This window comes from Dermochelys coriacea, chromosome 6, assembly GCF_009764565.3.
Source record: "Dermochelys coriacea isolate rDerCor1 chromosome 6, rDerCor1.pri.v4, whole genome shotgun sequence".
Taxonomy (NCBI): domain Eukaryota; kingdom Metazoa; phylum Chordata; order Testudines; family Dermochelyidae; genus Dermochelys; species Dermochelys coriacea.
This window is the reverse complement of record NC_050073.1, coordinates 59,337,922-59,360,696: the sequence shown is the minus strand read 5'-3', so window position 1 is coordinate 59,360,696 and position 22,775 is coordinate 59,337,922. Positions and strand designations below refer to the sequence as shown.

The 22,775-nt window shown below is 44.0% G+C and overlaps 1 protein-coding gene and 1 long non-coding RNA gene across 2 annotated transcripts; one reads left to right on the top strand and one right to left on the bottom strand.

Annotated features, from left to right (window-relative positions):
* Positions 1 to 10,546: 10,546 nt before the first annotated feature.
* LOC122460545 lies at positions 10,547 to 11,905 on the bottom strand. The gene is made up of 2 exons (XR_006281914.1): positions 11,790 to 11,905; positions 10,547 to 10,857 (listed from the first exon to the last, which is right to left on the bottom strand). It is a non-coding gene; the product is annotated as an uncharacterized LOC122460545 (long non-coding RNA).
* A 3,318-nt stretch (positions 11,906 to 15,223) lies between these two features.
* On the top strand, positions 15,224 to 20,337 carry ZFP36L1 (ZFP36 ring finger protein like 1). Its single transcript, XM_038407600.2, has 2 exons — positions 15,224 to 15,359; positions 17,802 to 20,337. Exons 1-2 carry the CDS (start codon positions 15,303 to 15,305, stop codon positions 18,750 to 18,752), a joined length of 1,008 nt encoding a protein of 335 aa, XP_038263528.1. The 5' UTR covers positions 15,224 to 15,302; the 3' UTR covers positions 18,753 to 20,337.
* Positions 20,338 to 22,775: the final 2,438 nt, after the last annotated feature.

The window sequence follows — 22,775 nt, the reverse complement described above, 5'->3', positions numbered from 1 at the left end:
CAATCAGCAGGCATGCTCTTAGTAAAAGGAACTTTAAGTGACTATGTGAATTTAAGGGCTGGATCTACAGGCCAGGAGATAGAACTGCTGTATCCGAAATAGCATAAGTGGCTTAAAAATCAAGCAATTTTAAAATATAATCAATTTGGATTCTTTCTATATGGGCCTTTTGGTTTGTGCATCTCCAGAGGTTACATTTTCAAGCTTTCCTTTGCAACCAGAAGTGCTAAAAACATTTTTTTTTAAATGAAAACCGAGAGTATCACATAATCACATGACTCCCAGGGCTGGGTCTTTTGAGAAAAACAGCAAATATTGTGAGACTCACATTAAAAATGTGAGACCTGGCTTTCCTTCCCATGCAGCAGCAGCACTAACTGCTTTCACCAGGCAGCCTAAAAAAATAAATTCTATTTATGCAACATTGTTTATCCCAACTTTACAAAGCAGAGACAGAGTATAGAGGAAATACCCTACCAAAGAAATGTAGCTCACAGAGAGATGCAGCACAGAAGCTGCTTAGTAGCATCCCCTAAAACTACACAACGGACGAGGACAAGAAGTGGAGAATGCTGTGTCCAGCTGAAAGTGCTGTGACTATTTAGGTAGCAGATAGTAATGCCCTAAGTTGGAATTTAGCTAGGACTCCAGGGCTAACATTTCTACTCTTGTGAAAAGTATGAATAGATTTTTAAATGGCAAGTGGTCTGACACTCAGTTTTATTTCCCATCCGAAAGACTGTCTCTCCAGCAGCACCGCACCCCTAGCATGCTGCTAAGTCTCTGTCTCAGCATCAATTAAGAGGGAGGAACATCATCTACTGAATCACCAGCACCACTGCAACGCTCTGGATTTTCTTTGTAGGGGGGTGAGCTCGCCCATCTTAGTACTGGAAAGTTCAGCTTGGCTTATCTTGTAAGGTTTGTGAGCTACTCTTCTGAGTTTCAGAGTAGCAGCCGTGTTAGTCTGTATTCGCAAAAAGAAAAGGAGGACTTGTGGCACCTTAGAGACTAACAAATTTATTTGAGCATAAGCTTTTGTGAGCTACAGCTCACTTCATCTTCTGAATCAACTTCAAAGACTGTAAAATCACCTAATAAACAACTACTAAGAAGGAAGGACTACCTTTGCAAGTTTTTCCTCTCCTCCCACTTATCCTGACTTTGCTTTGACCTCCTTATCAGTTATATACCACAAATAATTCAGTCTCTAATTTATTTGTCTGTTAGCTCATCAAATTCACATGACTTGGCTTTATTACATATGGCTGTAATATGCTGATCAATAGTCTCACCTGGCAGCCAGCTTGTAGAAAAAATGTGTTTTTCCCAAGTGACATACTTGTGTGGATCAAAGTATGCTTGAAACTTTTGAATGCGATTATCTAGCAATTTGCAGCCCCCTTCATGCTCCCACTGGAATGTATGGTAGCTGTCCAATGTCTCTGGGCCTTCCGTGTGTTGCAGTGTGGAGGACTTCACCCTCTTCAATTTTTCTGCAATGTCACTTGCTTCCAGGAAAATGTAGACGCTCTGCAACCACCTCCTCCATTTCCCAGCCAGGCTGAATAAAGGATTCAGGAGGACTAGTTTGCTCCATTTGAGGTTTTAGTATCCGCTGATTACAGGAGCTAGAGGTATACCAACCACAAGGTCTGATGTGTGCTGCAGTGTATTCATTTATCACAGATGCCAGTCTTCATGGCAGAGTTCAGTTTGCTTTCCCTGTAAAGCCCGTTCACCAGCTCAATCTAGTCTCCGTAAATTCAGCATTTCTATTTTGTGTCATTGCCTACCGGACACACAAAAATATAGTGAAGTCTGGCAGCATTTAGATTATAGCAGACTAAATTACTTATATATTTCTCTCTCTTTCTTATTACATGGGTCTTATCTTACAATATGCTACAGTGCATATTGTTTGTCTACAGTACTGTTCAGACTCTATGGAATTCATATACGATTTTAATGGGCACAGTCTAAATGCTGATGGTAGAGATCTGAGAGCACTGAGTTAGACATTGTTAGCACAGTAATTGTATTAGGTGAATGTGGCAATTACAGTAATCCAATCAGTAAATCTCACACCATCTGGAACAATACTGAGAGACAGAATGTTAATCAGAACACCTGCTTTACCTTCAACTTCCCGCTCCCTTCCCCCCCGCAAAAAAGTGCCTCTGAAGCTTTATCTTCCCCTTGGACAGTTTAAAGTTGGGTAATAAAAGGAACATCCAGACAGCACTATTAATTATATTTATTGTTTTAGATGCTTCTGTCATTGTGCTTCTCCCTTAAACTAAGTAGTACTAGACTTCTATACCTCCCCTCACCATCCTAGTCATCTTTGACTTAAGCCTATGCATCTCTATTCTGTTGTGTTGTCTTTCTCTGGGCTTTCTCTGTTTCTACTGTGTCCTTTCTGAGATGAAGTGACATACAGTAAGTGACTATGTACCACTAGTTTATACCATTTTATAATATTTTCCATATTGATCTTTAGCTCCTTCTTAGTTCAAGCTTACTATCTTATCCCTTTTACTAACCACTCTTGAGTAAACGGTTTCATTGCCCTGTTGACACGATGACACCTATATCTTTCTCTTGAGAAGTTAACTGCTAATTTGGAGCATGCAGGTGTGTATGAGTGGTTTAGATGATTTCTTCCAAAATGTATTATCTTGCATTTGCCTATGTTGAACTTTATCTAGCATCCTGGAGTCCAATCTCCTAGTTTTGTTAGGATTTTCTAGTGTCCCACAATCCTCACTAGCCTTGACTAACTTGCAGCTGCAATAAATAATTTAGCATTGTTTTTGCTGCCTTGTTACTTGCCCATTTCCATTACGTTAATATCGTTCAGAATACTATTTTCCTCCTCTTCCCCTGAATTAACCTCTTTTAATGTAGAAATAAACAGCCAGTTTTCCATTTCTTTTCTTCCTCTTTCAGACACAGGTTTTAATCCATGACAAGGCTTCCCCTGTCATCCTCTCGTTACCAAGTTTACTTATTAGACTCTTGGGAAGATCTTTATCAAGAAGTCTTTTGAAACTACATTTACTGTAGTCCATCCTTTTTCTTGATCAGCTGTTTTAGTAACTTGGAGAAGTCAGCTGATTAGAGAGGCATGATTCAGCCTTACAAAAAGCTACCAAATCTTACTCATTTCCTTCTGCTGTTTTATGATTTTGCTCAGTTTTTCTCAAAACAAAGGTCAGGGTTAGGAGCTCTATACATTCTGGTATCTGCATTAGCTCCTTTTGGAAGATTGGCACCTTCCAGTTTTCATATCATATACAATATCAGAGCTAGACATTTTGTAAGGCTACTCACCAAGGGTTTCAGCCTGCACCACTGGAGTCAATGGGCGTTTTGACTTTGATTTCAGGGTGAGTGGGAGCATGTTTGTAACAGCATTTCCTCTTGAACATCTGCCATGATGGTGCCTCAACCATTTACCTCAGGAGTCTAGTCTACTGCCCAATTGCTCTTGAGTTTGAGAAAAACTAATTTTTAATCCATGGTTTTAATCCATTTTTATCCATTTTTTAAAAAAAAATCCTTTTTCAAAAAAAATGTAGTTATTTACTAACTTCTTTATAATAGAAAGAGAGTGCTCTCTAGTCATTGGAGAGGAATGAGGTTCAGGACACCTGGGTTCTTTTCCTTGTTCAGAGAAGGCATGTAGAGTGCTAATTACACCAGCGGATTGAGACACAGGAAGTATGGGCTCTATCTCTGGCTCTGCCCTGGACTTGCTGTGTGGTCATGAGCAAGTTACTTAATCTCTTTGTGGCTCAGTTTCCCAATCTATCTATAAAATGTTGTTATATAGGGATTTAAGAGATGATTGGTAAAAGCATTATAGAAGTACCACTGACTATTAAACTTCAATGGCAGGTTTTTCAACAGTGTTTAATGTTGTCTTAGCTCTTCTCCCATTGGAGTCAATGGCAATTTTACCATTGACTGCTGTGGGAGCAGAGTTAAGTCCATGTTGGATGGTCTGGAAGTTCCATTAGGGTATGTCTTCACTGGCAACATTAAAGTGCTGCCCTGCAGTGCTTTAATGTAGCTGTGTAGTTGCGGCACCAGCGCTGGGAGAAAACCCCCCATCCCCATGAGGGTAGTAGCTACTAGCGCTGGGAGCGTGGCTCCCAGTGTCTACACTGCCACTTTACAGTGCTGAAACTTGCAGCGCTCAGGGGGGTGTTTTTTCACACCCCTGAGCGAGAAAGTTGCAGCGCTGTGAAGTGGCTGTGTAGACGAGGCCTAAATGTATATGTTTAGTATATTGAATGCCTCCCTGAAACCCAGAGTATTTCCATTATATTCCCTCTACCTAATGAATCAGTACTTATGCTGAAGAAAACTATTATTTCTTTGGCATGACCTATATAAAACCAAATTGTCGTGCACATATTTGGTCTTATGCCAGGGTTCTGTGCCCTGTGTAATATTGTCTTACATACGTAACCAGTGTTTAAATCTCAGATCAAAACAAACCAAGCCATGTTGTTTGTCAGTTATTAGACATCTTTCTCCCAAATAGTCACACCACCTTCATTACCATAACAATAATTATTATTACATAGTGCCTTATTATATGCTTGAGAATAGTTAGCACATTTGCCTTTTCCCACACATTGGTAGCTTCTCCTGACTCTCATGATTCACTGGTGCTTATTTCTCAATGTCCCTTGAGTTCTTTTAAAATTCCCAGCTGCATTTCATCAAGGCTTGCAGATTAATACATTACTAATAGAATTTTTGGTTTGTACTGCAGCAGTGCCCAAAGGCCCTGGGGAGGATTGGGGCCTCATTGGGCTAGATGATATGCAAACACATAGTAAGACATGGACCCTGCCCCCCAGGAGTTTAATAAATATTTAGTTTAGTCTAGTAATGTGATTTGGAGCCTTTCCAGGCTGACAGTTCAAATCCAGCTCCAGTCACTGAAATTTATTACCATCTGGTGGTTATTCATTGGCTTAAGTGAAATGGGTTGGCGATCTCAAGCACCGTATCATGATCAGTGGAACTGGAGTCAGAGGGCCCATGTTCTGGGTGTGGGGGACCTTTATTGATGGGACACCAGTGGAAGAGGGAATGCAGGGAGTTAGGCCGGAAGCAACCTAGCCATGTGGACAGAGCAGTCCACAGAGTTTCATGAAGTTCTATGTGTTCAACTTAACCTGCATTTGTCGTCATTCTCTGCTAATGAAAACAAATAGGCTCCCAGTGGATGAGGTTCACATCACAAAACTACCACCACAATTGGCAATAATTAACATTTGTTTGTGGTAAATCTTAACTTGGCCCAGTATTCCAGATGAGGGATTGCCATTGGCTCTTTTGTTATCTGCCCCAGTTTTACTCTTTTTAAACTACTTCTGTGATACAAAGGGAAGGGAAAATCCCTGTATCTACCCAATGGTCAGAGGAGCCAGTGTAGCAAGTCCCCTTACAGCTCCTGATGTAGGAGGTGTGTCAGAAACATGGCTGGAGCGCGGTGCACTCCAATAATCCCCAAATGGCATAGATTAACACTCTCCATCCTGTGAAAAAAATATGTGATCATGTATTTTAAGATTGCATCAAAATGCACAAGCATGAGGTTCATCAGAAGAGACAAGACTTGAACTTGGCTGCCTGCCCACTGCATCTTCCCCCAGGCTAATGGGCATTTTGATGGGATGGGCAGGAAAGCAAGCTGACTGGCTGGTGCAAACACCTCACTGAGGCTTAGAAGCATATGCAGTGTAATGGGAATGTTCAGAAAATTATGGAACAAGTGCAGAATAAGTTCCATCATGGATATGCAATGCTCCCTCCCCCCCCCCCCAAGGATTATAAATTGGTGAAATCTGGATGGATTTGCAAGCAGGTAGAAAAAGGCAGCATCCTGACCTCTGTGCTTCATCCCTGCCAAGTAGCAAAATCCCACTCCAAACCCTGGAGGCACTAGAGTTGTTTCAAACAAATAACAACAAAAAACCTAGACAAATATTTAACATTAGCAAAAATTCATTAGCACATTCAACCTCCGGCAAAGACCAAGCATGGAAAATTGCACGGGTCAAAATCTGTCAGACACAATTGGAATTGCACCAATGTAATTGAGCAGATATTGGCACATAGTGACTGAATTGCTTTATATTCCTTCTGGATGGGAGGTTCTATACAAATCTAAATAATTTAGATTTGTATAGAAAAACATCCATGGGTTTATAAATCTGGAGTGAGATTTTGGAAAAAAGTCTGGAATTTGTGCTATTTTCTGTGTACTGCACCTTTAAGTTTCTGTGAGGCCCTCCATTTTGGAGAGCAGTTTCTGTTCAGATTTGCAGTAGGTACCACTTGCTCGCTCATGGAGACTTTACTGTAGTTCTTTCTTGGGTTGTTGTAGTTTCCATTGATCTAAAATAAAAGTCATGTATCTGAGAGTCTTTGACTGCCCTTTGTGCACTGAACAAAACAAAGGTAGCTCTAATCAGGCTAGGTTGAAGCTAAACTATTAAAATGGCTTTTCCTTTTCTAATGTGGCTGTTATGCTCTGCACCACAGCCCAGATCAGGGGTAGGCAACCTATGGCACGCGTGCCAAAGGCGGCATGCGAGCTGATTTTCAGTGGGACTTACAATGCCTGGGTCCTGGCCACCAGTCCCGGGGGCTCCGCTGCTGGCCTGGGGTACCAGCTGCCGGCCCCTGACAGTTGGGGTTCCGTCCACCAGCCCCACTCAGCCTGCTGCCGGCCCCGGGTCCTTGCCACCAGTTCCAGGGTCTCCACTGCCGGCCTGGAATACCAGATGCTGGCCCCCTGCCAACCGGGGTTCCATCCACCGGCCCCCCTCAGCCCCGGGTCCCGGCCACTGGTCCTGGGAGCTCTGCTGCCAGCCTGGGGTCTCGGCCGCTGGCCCGGGGCTCTGCAGCCACCCCCAGCTGTGGCTCACTGGCCCCAGCCTGGGGCAGTGAGGGGTACAGACAGGGGCAAGAGGGGGTGCAGCTCAGCACCCCCACCTTAGAAATTGTTCCAGTGCCACTGTACTGGGATATTTTAAGTCCTGATTTGCTGCTTACATCACTAAAACATCACATGGAACAGCGCACTGCGTTTGATGCTGAGCTTAGAATGTACATGCAAGAACTGGAATCAGAATTTTCTGACAGATTTCAAGATTTCCAGCGATTTGGCCCAATGCTTTCTTTTCTAATTAAACCTGAAAAGTTCAATGAAAGCAACTTGGACTTGTCTGTATTTCAATGTATGGGTGCTGAAGATTTCAAAATGCAGCTCATTCAGTTAAAAAGCTCAGCATTGTGGGCATCAAAGTTTGGAGATCTATGGAGTGCACTTGAAGCTACGGAGAGAGATCATTGGGCCTCTAGTCTGACCTGCTGGACATCCCTGCTAGTGAAATTTAACTGTTTGAAGAAAATGCGTTTGCAATGCTTTCAGCATTTGGATCCACATACCTGTGTGAACAGGTATTTTCACACATGAAATCTGTCCTCTGTCCCTCTCGGAGCTGGTTAACAACTGATCACTCAGAAGCCTGTGTGCAGCTTAAACTATCCAAATACGTGCCAGACACTGGAAAACTCAGCAAGGAAAAGCAAGGGCAACGATCACACTAAACTGATAAGATCTGCATTTTAATTTAATTTTAAATGAAGCTTCTTAAACATTTTAAAAACCTTATTTACTTTACATACAACAATAGTTTAGTTATATATTATAGACTTATAGAGAGAGACCTTCTAAAAACGTTAAAATGTATTACTGGCATGCGAAACCTTAACTTAGACGGAATAAATGAAGACTCGGCACACCACTTCTGAAAGGTTGCTGACCCCTGGCCCAGATCTTCGGCTTCAGCCAGTGAGCACAGAGCAAAGCTAATGAAGTGCGGGGGTGGGTGTGCAAAACTACTTTTGTGTGCCAGGCCGACCCTCAGACACAACCTACAGCAGCTTGAAAGTTGATGCTGGCTGACAACAGCAAGGGTTGATAGTGCAGCTGGGAGTTCATGGGGCATAGGGAAGCTGTGATGGAAAACGTGGGTTTTGTGGTGGGACATAGTGGTGTAGGAGTCACTATGCCAGCTCTATGCCACTAGATTCCCCCTATGTGTGGGTGCTCTAACCCTGGCAAACTAGGCTGGCTCTTGGGCCATAATTCACCAATGGTGCAACATCAATCTGCAGTGGAGAAACTGTTCCCACACCTTCATATGGTTAAAAGAAAAGGAGTACTTGTGGCACCTTAGAGACTAACAAATTTATTTGAGCATAAGCTTTCGTGAGCTACAGCTCACTTCATCGGATGCAGACTAACACGGCTGCTACTCTGAAACCTTCATATGGTTGCACTGTTTCTTTTACTAACCTGGCCTACTTTCCATGTTGTTATGAATATTAAAAACATTTATATGGCTTAGTTAACTTGCTAGCATTTTGCAAACCGTGATAAGACATGCTACCTCCCTTGAAGAGTTTACACTCTAAGCTAGACAGAACAAACACAAGATAAGACACAGGACAATAGTACAAGCAAGGGGGTGGGTGGTAATGGTATTAATGAGAAGAAAGAAGGAATTGTTTGGAAAAGGTGGGTTTTGAAGAGCTGAGAGGGTGGCTATGAGGTGAGGATACATGGCCTATTACAGACAAACAGCCTCATTCACTGCAGCCCTGTACCTTGTGCAGTTATGTACACTAGTGCAAAGTGCATGTAAACTGCTACCAAATCAGAATGGTAATGATTTCTACACCCACTTTGTACTCATGTAAACAGCTACAACAGGATGCAAGACAATGGTGAACCTGGCCTATAGGGGGCAGTATAGTAGAAGGCACAAAGCCAGAAAAAAATGAAGGCAAGTATGCTGCAAACAGTGGAAAAGTAAGAACAGAGATGTAAGACCAAGATGACATCTGGAGCACATTTATTTTACACAGATGGGCAGCAGGGGCTCCAGACAGATTTTAAGTCTTTTCTTGTATCATCCACTGTTTTTCCATTGCTGTGAAGTTAGTGCCTGCTCTTCCCTCCCTCCAGCATGTTTGGATCCCTCTTCACAGCTACTTAACAGTGGCAATATATTGGCCACAGGAAAACTAATCATAGAAAGCAAATGTAAGTATAGGCTTGGTGTCCTGTTATGTGGAAATACATTAATGGCATTAGTATTGCTACTGGAAATTATAACTTATGTCCATTAAGTTTCCTTACTCAATAGCCTGCCAAAATGACACCTCTGCATTTTCCACAGCACTATCTTGTCAATGCCAACAGTGCTAAGTCTGTCACAAGTTATTCAAATATTTTTGATCTTTTCTGCAGAGAGCAAATTCTATCTTCACCTCCTGCCTTCCCCCGCCCCACATCAAATGGGTTCAAATATCTGAGTTACTAAGAAACTATGAGACCCTCTTGTGACTAACAACCTCGGATCCTAAAACCCAGAAATGATTAGCAAAGATATCATGTAATTTATCTCATGCTGGATGTTCTTTATGTTTCAGAGTAGCAGCCGTGTTAGTCTGTATTCACAAAAAGAAAAGGAGTACTTGTGGCACCTTAGAGACTAATAAATGCTCTAATAAATTTGTTAGTCTCTAAGGTGCCACAAGTACTCCTGTTCTTTATGTTATTTACAGGTGTAAAGTCAGGAGGATTAAGAGTTTTTAATATTTGCCTGGTGTTGGATCTTCCAACTCCTGCAAAAATAATGGTGTTGGCAACTTAGGTTTCCTGCTACCGCAAAGTACACACACCCACACACACACTCTCTCTCTTTTATAAATGTTTACACACCCAAGCTGCCAGAAATTGCACTCCCGTCGCTTCCTACCACCTCCATGCACTTTCCTGTATCTTTGGGAGTTTGTTTTCTTACCAAGCAGCTGCAAATATACCTTTTTGCTTTTCACCAGAAAGCTAGGCATTTCCCAAGGAGCCAGCAGTGCCCGGCAGAGGGTGTACCTAAAAGCAATGGTTTCCAACTTGGGCCATTCATACTTCCCAATGGATACAGAGAAGTGTTACATATAGGGAACACAAGACCAAAATAACAGATTTAAAAAAAACAAACAACCCTTAAGGACACATTATAAGGGGAAAAAACAGAAAGAGGCATGCCTGTACTCACCTATCCATGCACAATATTTGTAAATGCTGCTGAAGAACTGGTACATGGAATGGGGAAAATGTGTAAAAAAGACATTGGGGGTACATGAGACTAAAAGAAATCTACCTTTACCCATTCCCCAAAACACACATAAATAGCACTGTGACCCAGAAGATATTAATACTCCAGGGAACCAGCTGAAACAGATATAGGAAGGTTACTATGCCTGTTTAAACTCAATGTACACTAAAGCATTATGATTGAGAAGCCACATTTATTATACAGGAAACCCCTATTTTCAAGGGCTTATAACCTTCTCAGCTGAGAACATGTGTCTCTGGTAATTTTGGTATGTCTGCAGAAAACCAAATCTATCCATGGTTGTAAGAATTAGAAAATCACAGACTATGCATGCTCCAAATCCTGAATCTTTATTTGGTTTAAACTTGGCCCTTAGTCTAATCACTCATTATAGTCACTGGAAGTTAATCAGAGTAAAGACTAAGGATTTTTCCTCTATCTTTTAACAATGTACTGAGGCTTGTAGTTCTTGTGGATCCATCTGAGGCAAGCATGTTGAAATAAAGTGTTCATTGGTTATGAGACCAGTTAGAGATCAGTTTAAATTTCCCTGTGCTGGAGTCTTTGCCACGTGGCCCAAACAATATGACAGTACATGTCCAATTCCAATTTTTCAAACTGTGGTTTTCTGCATTGAAATCTGAAAAAAAGTGCACAAAATTGGAAATTAACAGCCATGGGCAATACATGCTGCTCCTCTTGAAGACAATGATAAAACTCCCATTGATGTCATCACGTCCCATGAAAAGATAAAGGTAATTCAGGAGCGAGGCCACCAGACTTGTTGGAGCCTTTGATATGCCAACTTTAACTATTAGGGATTATTAGGAGGAGACCTACTGGAGGAGGTGGGGGAGTAATTATCCCACATCTGCTTAATGCGGGGTTTCTCATCCTTTCCTCTGAAGCTGACCACTATCAGACACAGGATACTAGACGACAGGGACCATAGGTCTGATCCACCCTGACAATTTCCATGTTCCTCTATGTGTATGTGGACTGGATAAGACTCATCCCCCCCTCTTTTTAAAACCATGTCACTCGGTGAGCTTGGCCAATAAGGAGTGAAGGAAAACCCAGTCAACCGGTTGGCCTGTACCTGAATCTGATGATGAAGGCTTATGTGATGGCACTCAAGAAGCAGCACCTACAAAAGAGGCCTACAGATGGCTGCAGAAGAGGCTCAACAAATTTGGCAGCCTTACTGCTGACCCCCAAGTCCATCCAAGCTGCAAAGTAGGTGCACTGCACTGAAGAGCTACTGTACAAACCCCAGAGTACATGACATTACATTTAGATAAACACACCCATGTGTTTACTCAAGTGTGTGGTGGCTAGAAATGTTTTTTTCTTTCTTTTAAAAAAACAAAAGTCACAATTAAACTCAGTGCAAAAATGTGATTGTAATGTTATATTTAAGAATGGCCCTGTCTGATTTTTCAGCCCCCAGAGAGGCGTGCATAGGTGCACACACAAATTCCCATTCTGTGCATGCATGTGGCGAGTCTGGCTTATATTTATCCAGGCACGTGCTCAAAAGAGGGATTTGCTTGTGTACAAATCCAGACATACCTCGTGGCTGAAAGTCAGACTCTTACAGCCTAAATCCAGATTCCATCAAAATTCTCACTGGACATCAGTATGACCAGCATTTGACCCTAAATGCAAAGAAGTTTTGAAACAGAAAGCTACAGTTCCCATAGTAAGTTTATGTATATCCTATTGCATACATTTAATACAAGGCACAAAATATGTGCAACAATATTAAATATAACATACATACAATGGGGTGAGTTGATTGATATGGGGCATGTAACAGAGAGTACAATCCTGCATTACTTGTGCAACCAAAACTCACATTCAAATCCATGTGGGTTGGGTGTGCAAGGAATGCAGGATTGTGCCCATTGTGGCACAGACTCCACTCTCGTTCTGAGACCTTTGAGTTGCTCTGTATAAAGTACAGGAGATCAGATTCAATGAAAAAGCCAGGCTCCAAGCAAGTCAGTCATGAAATAGTTATCTGTCCTGGCTTCCTCATTTGGACTTGGTAACCCTTGGAAAGTTCCTGAAATGACGTTTCCAACCTAACAATTAAAAAAGGTTTAATTATAGAGAGACTCAGAGCTCTGGGAACAAGCACCATCCGCAGAGCTAGTAAACAACTACAGAAAATAACATGTTCAAGCTGCTCTCTCTGCTGGTTGCTTCTCAATTCTGGCAAAAAAATAAACAAAAATGTATCTAGAAAGAGAAGGAAAATGAATGGAACTAGGGTTCTATCCTTAAAGAATAAAAAAGGAAATCTGGAAGGGACAGACTCTGTGGGTGTTTGCTCTCGATTCATTATTTTGGCTGTTCTTGGATATCGAAGGAGGGGAAAGTCAGGAAGACAAGTTTAAAGCCCAGTTCCTGAGACTGAAGCAAACAGAAGAGGAAGTGGGAACAGGGATCGTTTGTTTTAAATGTGCTCTTAGCTGGGCCTGCATTCTGGACTCTGCAGTTAGGGTTTCAGTTCTCCTTGGAAGTCTGAGCTTTGTGAGGAAGCAGAATATTCAGTACAATAGTGAGATGCATTTTAAGAAGGAGTTTATAGTTCAAGTCTCAGTCTGGATGGATTAATAACAAGGGGCCAAATCCCACAGTCCTTCCTCTGGCAACACTCTCACTTCCACTAACTTCAGTCAGCGTTTTGCCTGAGTAAGGACTGCAGGTTTTGACCCAACAAGTTTCACATTTAAGGAGCCCCACATTAGAAGCCTTGAAACAACATTGTTATAAAGAAACCACTTCCCCCTCCTTCCATCAATATCAGTATACATAATTCTTTGTGTACTAAAATCTGGAACTGATTATTTGCTAAGAAACTTTACTCCTCCCCACACTCCCAAGCTTAATTATTTCAAATTGCTAAAAAGTACCCTTTGGGGACTGGGGGAAGAGTGGAGGCAAAGGCAGAAATTAGCAAACACCACTTTAAGAACTAAACACATATTTTAATTATTTAAATTAACATGAATGTGAGTTATTTCCTTTAGCAGAGCCTGCCAGGTTTCAATCAAAATTGGAAAAAAGCCGTTAGACTAAGGGGGTGGGAGATGTGAATCAACTTGAAGACAGTCAGCCTGCAAAAATGCAAAGACAGCAGCAATGTTAAAAATGGATTCAATCAATTTAAATCAAAGTAGACAAATCCAAGCCAGCCCAAACTGGAAATAACTCTTTATAGTTGTGAAATGCAATGCACAGCTCAGCTGCAGCCCTTAAAGCTTAAACAAGTAAAGTCTAAAGTTTGTGTGCGCTCTGATATTTTATTTTACATTGATTAAATTCCTGTTAAAATTTGTCAGGAGGAGGAGAGCCAGCCGGATTCATACTCTAATTTTGCCTTTTTAAAGAAACGTGCTTATAATTAGGTGACCTACTTATATTGCAATGGAAAATGCACTAAACACACACATTGTTTCATAACAGATCGAGGAGTTAAACGTGTTGTGGAATAAACATCTGAGGGCTGGGGTGGGTGACACTTACTGTAAAAAGGACGAGGAGGTGATAAAGGACAAATGGAAATACGTAGGAAAGAAATTAAGAGTTTAATATTTCCATTTCAGTCTATAGTCTTCCATTTCAGAACTTCAGAGGGGCAAAGGGAAAACTGATCCGCTTTTGCAAACCTGTTGCTTTCCGGATGCAAACAGCAGATAAACAAGTTTATGGGTTGTTTTTTTTTTAGTCAGTCTGTCATGTTTCATTCCATGTGCCCCGCTCCTTTGTCATCCCGCCAAAAGAAGAAAAAAATTAATAACAAGAGTGAAATGAAACCTGGATGGACTGAAAAACCATCTGTTCCATTCAAAGAGGGGAAGGGAGGGGAGCACAGAATGCAACGGGTACTCATGCAGAAAGCGCACCCCGTGCAAACACACCAGATAGTACTCCAGCTTTCGATCGAGCAAAGGGGGGAAATCGAGAGGGCCTCTTGTTTTTCGTCCATGTCACTTGCTATCTGATCGCCTTCGCAGACACCATCTTAAATAAAAATCTGCGAATGTGTTGTTCAGGCAGAAAAAAAGCTACGCAGCTGAAAACTGGGCCCCTGCTTTACTGACGAAACAGATCTCCTTGGGGGGAAAAAATATCCAACACGTAAGCATGCAACTGGTGTCCAGCAGAGAGGAAAGAGCTTCAATCGACAAAAGCAAACGTTACGACCTAGCTCACCGAATCAATATCATGCAAACAAACACAAACAGTCCTTCCTCTTTAGTTTCACGGTAATTACAGCTGGGAGAGACTTCGGAAAATGAGTCTCTGCAAAGATCAGTTTGTTTTTCTGCTACCCCCGACCCCGACCACAACTACGCATCTCCTCTTGCGCGCACACCCTGCCTGCCTTTACAAAAAGCTAAAGTTGCCGTTTCTTTCCCGCACACGATAAGGAAAGCGGGGAAACTACCTGGGGGGGGGGGACCTGGGCACTCGCAGAGCCTGCTGCAAAGACACAGCTCCCGCCCGGGCCGTTTTGCAAAAGTTGACTGCGAGCTGAGCTGGGGAGGGGGGAGCAGCCCAAAGTAGGTGCAGCACATGATGTCACCACCCATTGCATAATGCCAGCCCTCACAAAGGAGCGCGGGCCCTTCCCCCTCCTTCTAATCACAACCAAATTGCACATGCACGTCGGGGCGGGGAGCTTTGAAAAACTTTCCTCCTCGTACCCCCAGGGCCCAGCGCAGGCTCCGAAGGGGCTTTGCCTCCCCTCCCCCGCCTCGAAAGTTTTCTCGGGCCCGGCCGGCGGGGTGAGTCAATGGCGCTGTCAATCATCTCCCTCCTCCTCCTCCTCGTCCTCCTCCCCCGGCTGGCAATGGGCCGCGAGCTCCGCCCCGGGCCGGGCCGGGAGCTTGCAAACTTTATAAATTGAGTTTAGGCGGGCGCGGCGGGGGAAAGCGAGCGCGCTGTGGCGGCAGAGCGGGGGGGACGGACTCGGAGCAGGGCGCTGGGGCTGAGCCTGAGCCTGAGCTTCCCACCCTGTGGTCCCTTGCGCCGGGCTCGTGCTGCTCTGCCGCCCTCCGGCCTTCGCCCACCATGTCCACGGCTCTGGTGTCCCCGACCATCTTCGACCTGAGCGAAGTCCTGTGCAAGGTAAAGGGGCGCGCCCGGGGCTGAGCGGCTTTGGGGGCCGGGGGCTGGGGTGTGGTTCTTTAACTCAGCTCGGCGCATGTTTGGACTGGGACTAAGCTTGGTGGCAGCCCTGCCTGGCGCTCGCCCCGTGCGGCCGGGGGAGGCGGCGCTGCCGCGGCGGGCGTAGGTCAGTGGCGGCTTGCGGGAAACTCGCGCTGCGCCCTGCTGAGCTGTGGCGGGTTTGTTTCACCCCCGTCCCGCCCGTCGGGCGGGCTTCCCTGCGGCTCCTGGCCCCGAGGACGGACTGAGCCCAGCCAAGCAAACTTGCTGAATGTTTCGAGCGCCGTGGCGGGTTGCTTTGCTGGCTTGTCTTTTGCAAAGAAGTCTCCGGGAGCCCAGTGACGTTGCACAGAGAACTCGTTAATGTGGCCAAGCTGTTTGTGGGTTGTTTCCCTTTTTCACCGTCTCCTGTCTTTCTTTTCTCCCACCAAACCTCCGGGGGCAGGGCGGACTTTCTAATGTGTTAATCGCTGAGTGTTGCCGAGATGTCTGGGTTTCATGATTTCGGGTATGAAACCCCAAGGCTCCAAGCCGCCGGGTTAAACCTGTTAAGGACGGTTCCCTTCTCCCTACAAAGAAAAGGAGGACTTGTGGCACCTTAGAGACTAACAAATTTATTTGAGCATAAGCTTTCGTGAGCTACAGCTCGCTTCATCGGATGCATTTGGTGGAAAAAACTTCTCCCTAAGTTAGGTGCTTTTCAGCTGGGAGGATTCTGAAAGGGTTGGAAACGTGAAGCTTCCTTTTTGCGTGTGCGTGTGTCTGGCTTTATAGAGCCCTTTGACATGGGGTGTTGGTCGAAGGAACCTTAACGTGTTGGAAAGCTTTTTCTTCCGAGTTCTTGCTCGGCCGCTTTTAATTGCTTAAGTTTTAGGCTGCTGTAACACGCCTGCTCTTGTTGCTGTGGTTTTCCCAAGTTAGTTCTGCTTCTGCCCTTACAGCTGCAAATTTACTCTAGGGGCCAAACTATCTGGTGAGAAGGTTCCTTGAATAACCTTTGCAGGCCAGTGTGCTGCACTCGCAGCTGCTTCCATTCACTCAAAGCAGTTTTACTTTTCTTATTTTCCTCCTCCCCCTCCAGATCAGCTTTGTTCCTTCCCCCCCCCCGGGGGATTTATCCTTTGTTTAGTGAAATTCTGTCTACAGACACTTTTTCTTAGTTTCTAACAGAGCTGGTTTTAAAAGGGAAACAAAAGCAGAGTTCTCTACCCTCAACAAGCTGATAGTCAAGAAAGTACTTTTTCTTTCACTCCTGAGATTTTTTTTTTTCCTTGTTTAGAAATGATCAGTGAATGATTACAAGTAGAAATTCTAGACTGACTCAGTTTGGTCTCTTTACTTTCTTAAGAGTTGACAATGAAGCTGCACTATGAAAACAGGGCTATGAGTGTGAACAAGGGCTGTGCCTCCCCTTTTTAAAAAAAAACAACAACCTGTTTAATCTGGACAGGTGAAGAGCTTTAAAAAAGCTCTGCTTTTCAAAGTAACTGTGACTGTAGCAAACCTGTTTAACTTTTCTCCCCAAAAGAGCGTTTTTAATATTTAAAACTGAGTTTGCAGATGAAGTAACTGGTTCCTGATCCCTTCCAGACTTTCCTTGCAGCCCAAAGGCTAATTGCAAAGGAATCCTCTTGTGGTTAGGGGTGAAGACTGGCCTGGATCAGATGAAATGCTATTGCTGTGCTGGAAGAGCAAGAGAATGGGATTAATTTAGATCAGTAATTAGTGCATTTCCAAAAAGTCTCATGCCCCCACCAATTTGTCTCACACATACACCCTGTTCCTGAAGCAGGACTTGTCCCAGATAATGCTTCTGTACTTTTCTATAGTACAGAAAATCTACAATTCTCAAAGGTTTCTACAGTAGTCTCTGACACTAGAGGGGGTCTATGAACAGGATGGAATAATTCAAAAGAGGAAGTACTGATTCTTGGGTATGGAAGGGGTCCTGAACCTCCAGGAGATGTGGCTGTGGGACTGGAGGTGGAGCAGGGTGGGCAGTTGCTTGTGGCAGGGGAGGACTGTGTAACTTAGGAAGGAAGAATAGTGGGTTTGGCTCTTGCAGGCAGCACTAGGTGTGGGTAGGTGGGGCACCCAAGTTATTGCCTAGGGCAGGGGAGGTTATATGTATTGCAGGGTCACTGTGTGGGTAGGTGGGGCACCTGGTCCTTGCCTGGGGCAGGAGTGCCATGTAACAGGATGATTTGCTGTCCTACAAGGTGGGATATTAGAAGCAGGGTTATTTTGTGGAGAGATGTGGCTGGTGAAGATAGAGGCTAGGTTTGATATGATGTGGCTAGATGTGATCAGGTCATTGACTGATGAGTTGCATTGGGAATAGGCTTCAGGGGGGAGCTGGAGCAGGCCGGGTGACTGACTGACTCTCTTGTTTTCTCTCCGCAGAGTAACAAGATGTTGAACTACACCCCTTCAGGTGTTGGAGGGTGTCTGTTGGATAGGAAGGCAGTGGGCACCCCAGCTGGCGGGGGTTTCCCCAGGAGGCACTCGGTCACCTTGCCCAACTCCAAGTTTCATCAGAACCAGCTCCTAAGCAGCCTCAAGGGGGAGCCAGCCCCTGTGCTGGGTCCCAGGGAAAGCCGTTTTCGGGACCGCTCCTTCTCCGAAGGTGGCGAGCGCCTGCTACAGCAGAAGCAGCCTGGGGGACAAATCAATTCGAGCCGCTACAAGACAGAGCTGTGCCGCCCCTTCGAGGAGAACGGTGCCTGCAAATACGGTGACAAGTGCCAGTTTGCCCATGGCATCCATGAGCTGCGGAGCCTAACCCGCCACCCCAAGTACAAGACGGAGCTGTGTCGCACTTTCCACACCATCGGCTTCTGCCCTTATGGGCCTCGCTGTCACTTCATCCACAATGCCGAGGAGCGCCGTGCTGTGGCTGGGGGCCGGGACCCCACCATCGCTGACAGACCGCGCCTCCAACACAGCTTCAGCTTTGCTGGCTTCCCCAGTGCCGCTGCCAATGGGCTGCTGGACAGCCCCACTTCAGTTACCCCACCACCCATGCTGAGCACTGATGACCTTCTGGGCTCACCCACCTTGCCAGATTGTGCCAGCAACCCCTTCACTTTCTCCAGCCAGGAGCTGGCTACTCTCTTAGCCCCCAGCATAGGGGTGCAGGTGTCCAGTGGGGGTTCACCCACTGCTTTCCTCTTCAGGCCCATGTCCGAGTCCCCCAACATGTTTGACTCGCCCCCCAGTCCTCAGGACTCCCTCTCTGATCAGGAAGGCTATCTGAGCAGCTCCAGCAGCAGCCACAGTGGCTCAGATTCACCCATCCTGGATAACTCGAGACGTCTTCCCATCTTCAGCAGACTCTCCATCTCTGATGACTAAACTGGGGTTTCCTCTTGCCCTCCTCCCACCTTTATTACAATGTTAAGCTGAACCCCCCTCCTTAATGCCCCCCAATCTAAGGGTTAGATGTTAACATAAAGGCTGTCCACTTACCTGTAGCTGACTCTCTGGCTTACACCTTAAGTGCCAAATTACAGTAAAAAGCAATAACCGTTTACAAAATTAGTGCCTTTGAACATTTTCACTGTGACTGTATTACCTCTCTGGCTGCAGAGGGCACCAGCAGCCTCCTTGAAGCTCTGTGCACTTCCAGATGTGCAGGGAATATCCAGAACCAACTGCTCCCTCCACTGGCCACAATAATGCATTGTTCCTTCTTCCCTTCCTTCCCATTGGCCAGTTTCTGCTAGACTTATGGCATGTGGACAGCGCTTAACATCCAACCCTTTTCCCCTTTAAAGACTAATCTTGCCTGGGTCTGCTCAGGTCTGCAGGAAGAAAAGCTGAGAATGGACAAAGATTGTAACATGAGTGGAACTTGTGATGGGGGAAAAAGCCAGATGGACTAAGAAAGACTTGATTTTGGTGCTAAAAGTTCCCCATGTATACATGTGACACCTTTACAAACAATAAATAAAACGAGAGGGGGTGGGCAAATGGAATTCATTCCACACACGCAAGATCCGTGTATTCCAAGTTCCAGTAGACATAGCTTTAATGGTTTTGCTCTAGAGTACATTAGATCTATCTTAGAGCACTCACGCCAAGCTTTTTATTATTTTTTTTCTGGGTTTTTAATTTTGTATAACTTTTCAGAAATTGGAGAGCAAATTTTGCTTATCACTGCACAACAATATAAAAAAAGCTTATTTAACTTATCAAACCGTATTTATTGCCGAAACCTATGCTTTTTGTTAATTTTGTTCATATTTATCGGGATGATGAATCCATAGAATATATTCTTTTATGTTTAAATTATGATCTTCCATATTAATCTTAAGATTGTGAAGTGTCTTTTTTCCTTTTTTCCCCCCACAGTTTAATATATTATACTACAATGACATTTTTGTAACTTTACACTTTTTTGGTTATTTTATTTTAAAAAATGAAAAATTAATTTAAAAAAATGCAAAAACTGTGTTTGGATTATTTATTTTAGAATTTTCCCTCTTTTTTTTGTGTTGGACTGCAAATTGAGTTAATGTGCTCCTTTGCCTTTTCTCTGCCTCCTCCTTTTCCTCCTTCCCCTCTCCCCTAGGTCATACACGCCTGGGCTTTAGAATGTATGTGTATAAGCTCTGTTGTGAGACAGTATGGAAGGAAGACATTTTACTTCCTTTTTTTTTTTGATAGCTTCTTAAAGGAGACAAAAGCCTTTGGCTTAAAGTGCCTATTTGAAGACATTCCAAATGCAGTTTGTCTTTGCCTTTCTGTATTCCAAGTTTGGAGTTTTCCTTGTTGAGGTGAACGGGACTGGCACAAAGAAAACAATGAATGTAATTTTTTCCCCCCTGTTACTGTTCACTACATTGCTTTTTTTCTCTTTGTGAGTTTATTTAAAAGAATCTCTTTTGTAACGACTGTTTGCAGTTTAAATCAATAAACCCCAAGTTTTTTCAAGAAACTGACAGTGAAATTGGTTTTTCTTGCAAAAACAAGAGCCACTCAAATGTGGCATACGTGCTCCTCCTAACCCACAGTCTGCACAGGGGGCTTTGATACACCATCTCTCCTTCTCTGAGATGAGAATATGCTGATCAACTTAAACAAGTAAATGGGTGTGTAGTTCCTTGAAGACTCATGCAGTGGCTTATTCGATCAGGCTTTGTTGATCTTCATGTTTACCCTGGGTTCTTCCTCTAGCCTTAGCTTTCAAAGTCACTTAGGCTTTTCCCACAAACTTCCTCTCCTGATATTTGTATTTGGATCTCCTGGCCTGGCTTTCACTCCTGCTCTAAGGGATGGACCTTTCTTGCACGAGGAGAGTATGAGCTATGTTTTGAAGTAGACTCTCTGGTAAACTGAAGTTTCTGATTAAATTACTCTAATTACTTTCAGATTTCAGAGTTTGTACATTAGTAACTGTGTTCTAGTTAGGCTTTTAGAGGGACTACATATTTTACAAGGTGAAAACCAACTAAAAGCAGTTGAGTCAAAATGCATAAATAAATCTCATCCCAAACCCTCACCTACTCCTTCAGTGCAAAATTTCACAGGCACTTGCAGGGACTGCTGAAAGCATATTGTCTTGGCGCTTTCTCCCTAGTGATGCTTAGTGTAACTCTTGTACTCAGACTTTCTTGAGGCTCTTCTACCCATCTGAACATGTTTTGGCATCTTTCCAAGTTGTTGGGGGTGGGAAAACATACAAACACATCCATGCTCTTTCTCTCCCCATATCAAGGAAGTTCAGGAGAAAATCTTTCCATACTTACTGAAAAAGAAGATCTTCCTAACATAAAACCTGCAGGACACCCCAGGGCCTATGCTAAACTTCCTCCTGTGATATTGGAGGCCCTTTAGACTTGGCATTCCTACAGTGCAGTTTGGCAGAAACATAGGGCCAATTTAAGAGGTAAAGGTGGAGGAGGTGGCTGGTTGAGATGGGTTACATTGGATCACATAAAAGCCATATGGAATTTTATGTAGCAGAACTTCGCCTAACTGGTATGCAGTACACACTGCCCATGAGGAAAGAGCTCCAGGCCCAGCCATCATGCTACTAATGTTTGACAAATGTCCTTCAAATGTATTGCACAGGCTGCAGCAATCTTCTGCTTATATTTTCACATTCTCAGTTACTTAAAACTATTCAAGCCTGAAAGTCTGTGCTATCTACCATAAGGTGCTTTGCAGCAGTAACTGCTTAACTGTCTCCCCTGACTGTTCAATGGCGGTGTGGTTTAAAAAAAAAAAAGTTTTGAGTGGCAAAGAATCCTTTGGCATATTCCAGGGTGCGAGCATGGAGCTGGAAACTGCTCACCATTCTACTGAGTTCTTTGAATGTGCTTTGCCCTGTTATAATTGATGAAGGAAATAGCTGTGCTACTTGCATGTTGCTCTCTGAGGAATAATTAGGATGCTGTGCTAAAAGCAGACTTTTGTGTGTAATACTTGTGTGGCTCCCCTTGCTGTGCAGTGCCCTAGTGTGCCAGCCTTTGGAGACAGGCCACAATTTGTCTTTGGATGGTTCGTTCGTTCTTGATGACACCTTTGCCAGTTGGTTTTTATGGGGGTGTTTTGCAATAGCTAAATAGACTAAACTTGAGCCCTGGGTGGACGGGGGAGGGGAAGGAAACACTCTGTAACCTCTCAGAGCAGGCCACAATGCACATTTATTTTGTATGACTTCTTTAATAATGGGAGTCTCCTGGTCTGACACCAGTTACTTCGATTTAGGCCTGGCTGTGGCGTAGCAGCTATCTTAATGGTGCTTCTATTCTCCTGGCAGTGGATGAAGCTCAGTTATCCATATTGATTCTTCTAGATGGCAGCTGACAAAACTAAAACTGTTAAATCATGAGATGTTGGTGATGTGTCATCAATGTTAGGAAAATGAAATTGAGTCACCAAGTGGCTTCATTGCTCCTTTTCTGAGAAGTGCTGGAGGATAGCCTTGGGCAATTGCTCATCTGATCTAAGGGACCTTGTCTAGTATTTCCTTCTGTTGCCTCTCTTCAATTAGTATATGCAGTTGTCAAGGTGGATGATGAGAAAGTATGGACAATAGTGTCTTCAATATGCTAATTGCTCACTCAATCTCTTCTGACTTGTTCAGTGTCCTAACATCCAGACTGACGCATGGATGAGAGCCAGCTGCCAGAGACTCAGGACAGATAAGATGAAGAATGCTTACAGGTTTAGGAGAAACAAACTAGATGGCAGAATTTACCTCAGCAACCACATTGGTGGGGTTCCAAGGTTCTCCACCCAGGGCTTTTGGTGGTCCTAAGGTTGCTACTTGAAGTTTAAGTAGTTGCTGTTCAAAAGACTGCTGCTTGCCATCTCTGCTTGACAAGAAGATTGCATTCATTTCTTTCTGCCCCAGGCCTCACTTGTTCC

Excerpts from the sequence above, each read along its gene's own strand:
- ZFP36L1 (XM_038407600.2), top strand. The coding sequence starts at position 15,303 with ATGTCCACGGCTCTGGTGTCCCCGACCATCTTCGACCTGAGCGAAGTC. Across the intron at positions 15,360-17,801 it reads TGAGCGAAGTCCTGTGCAAG|AGTAACAAGATGTTGAACTA; the intron begins GTAAAGGGGCGC and ends TTCTCTCCGCAG.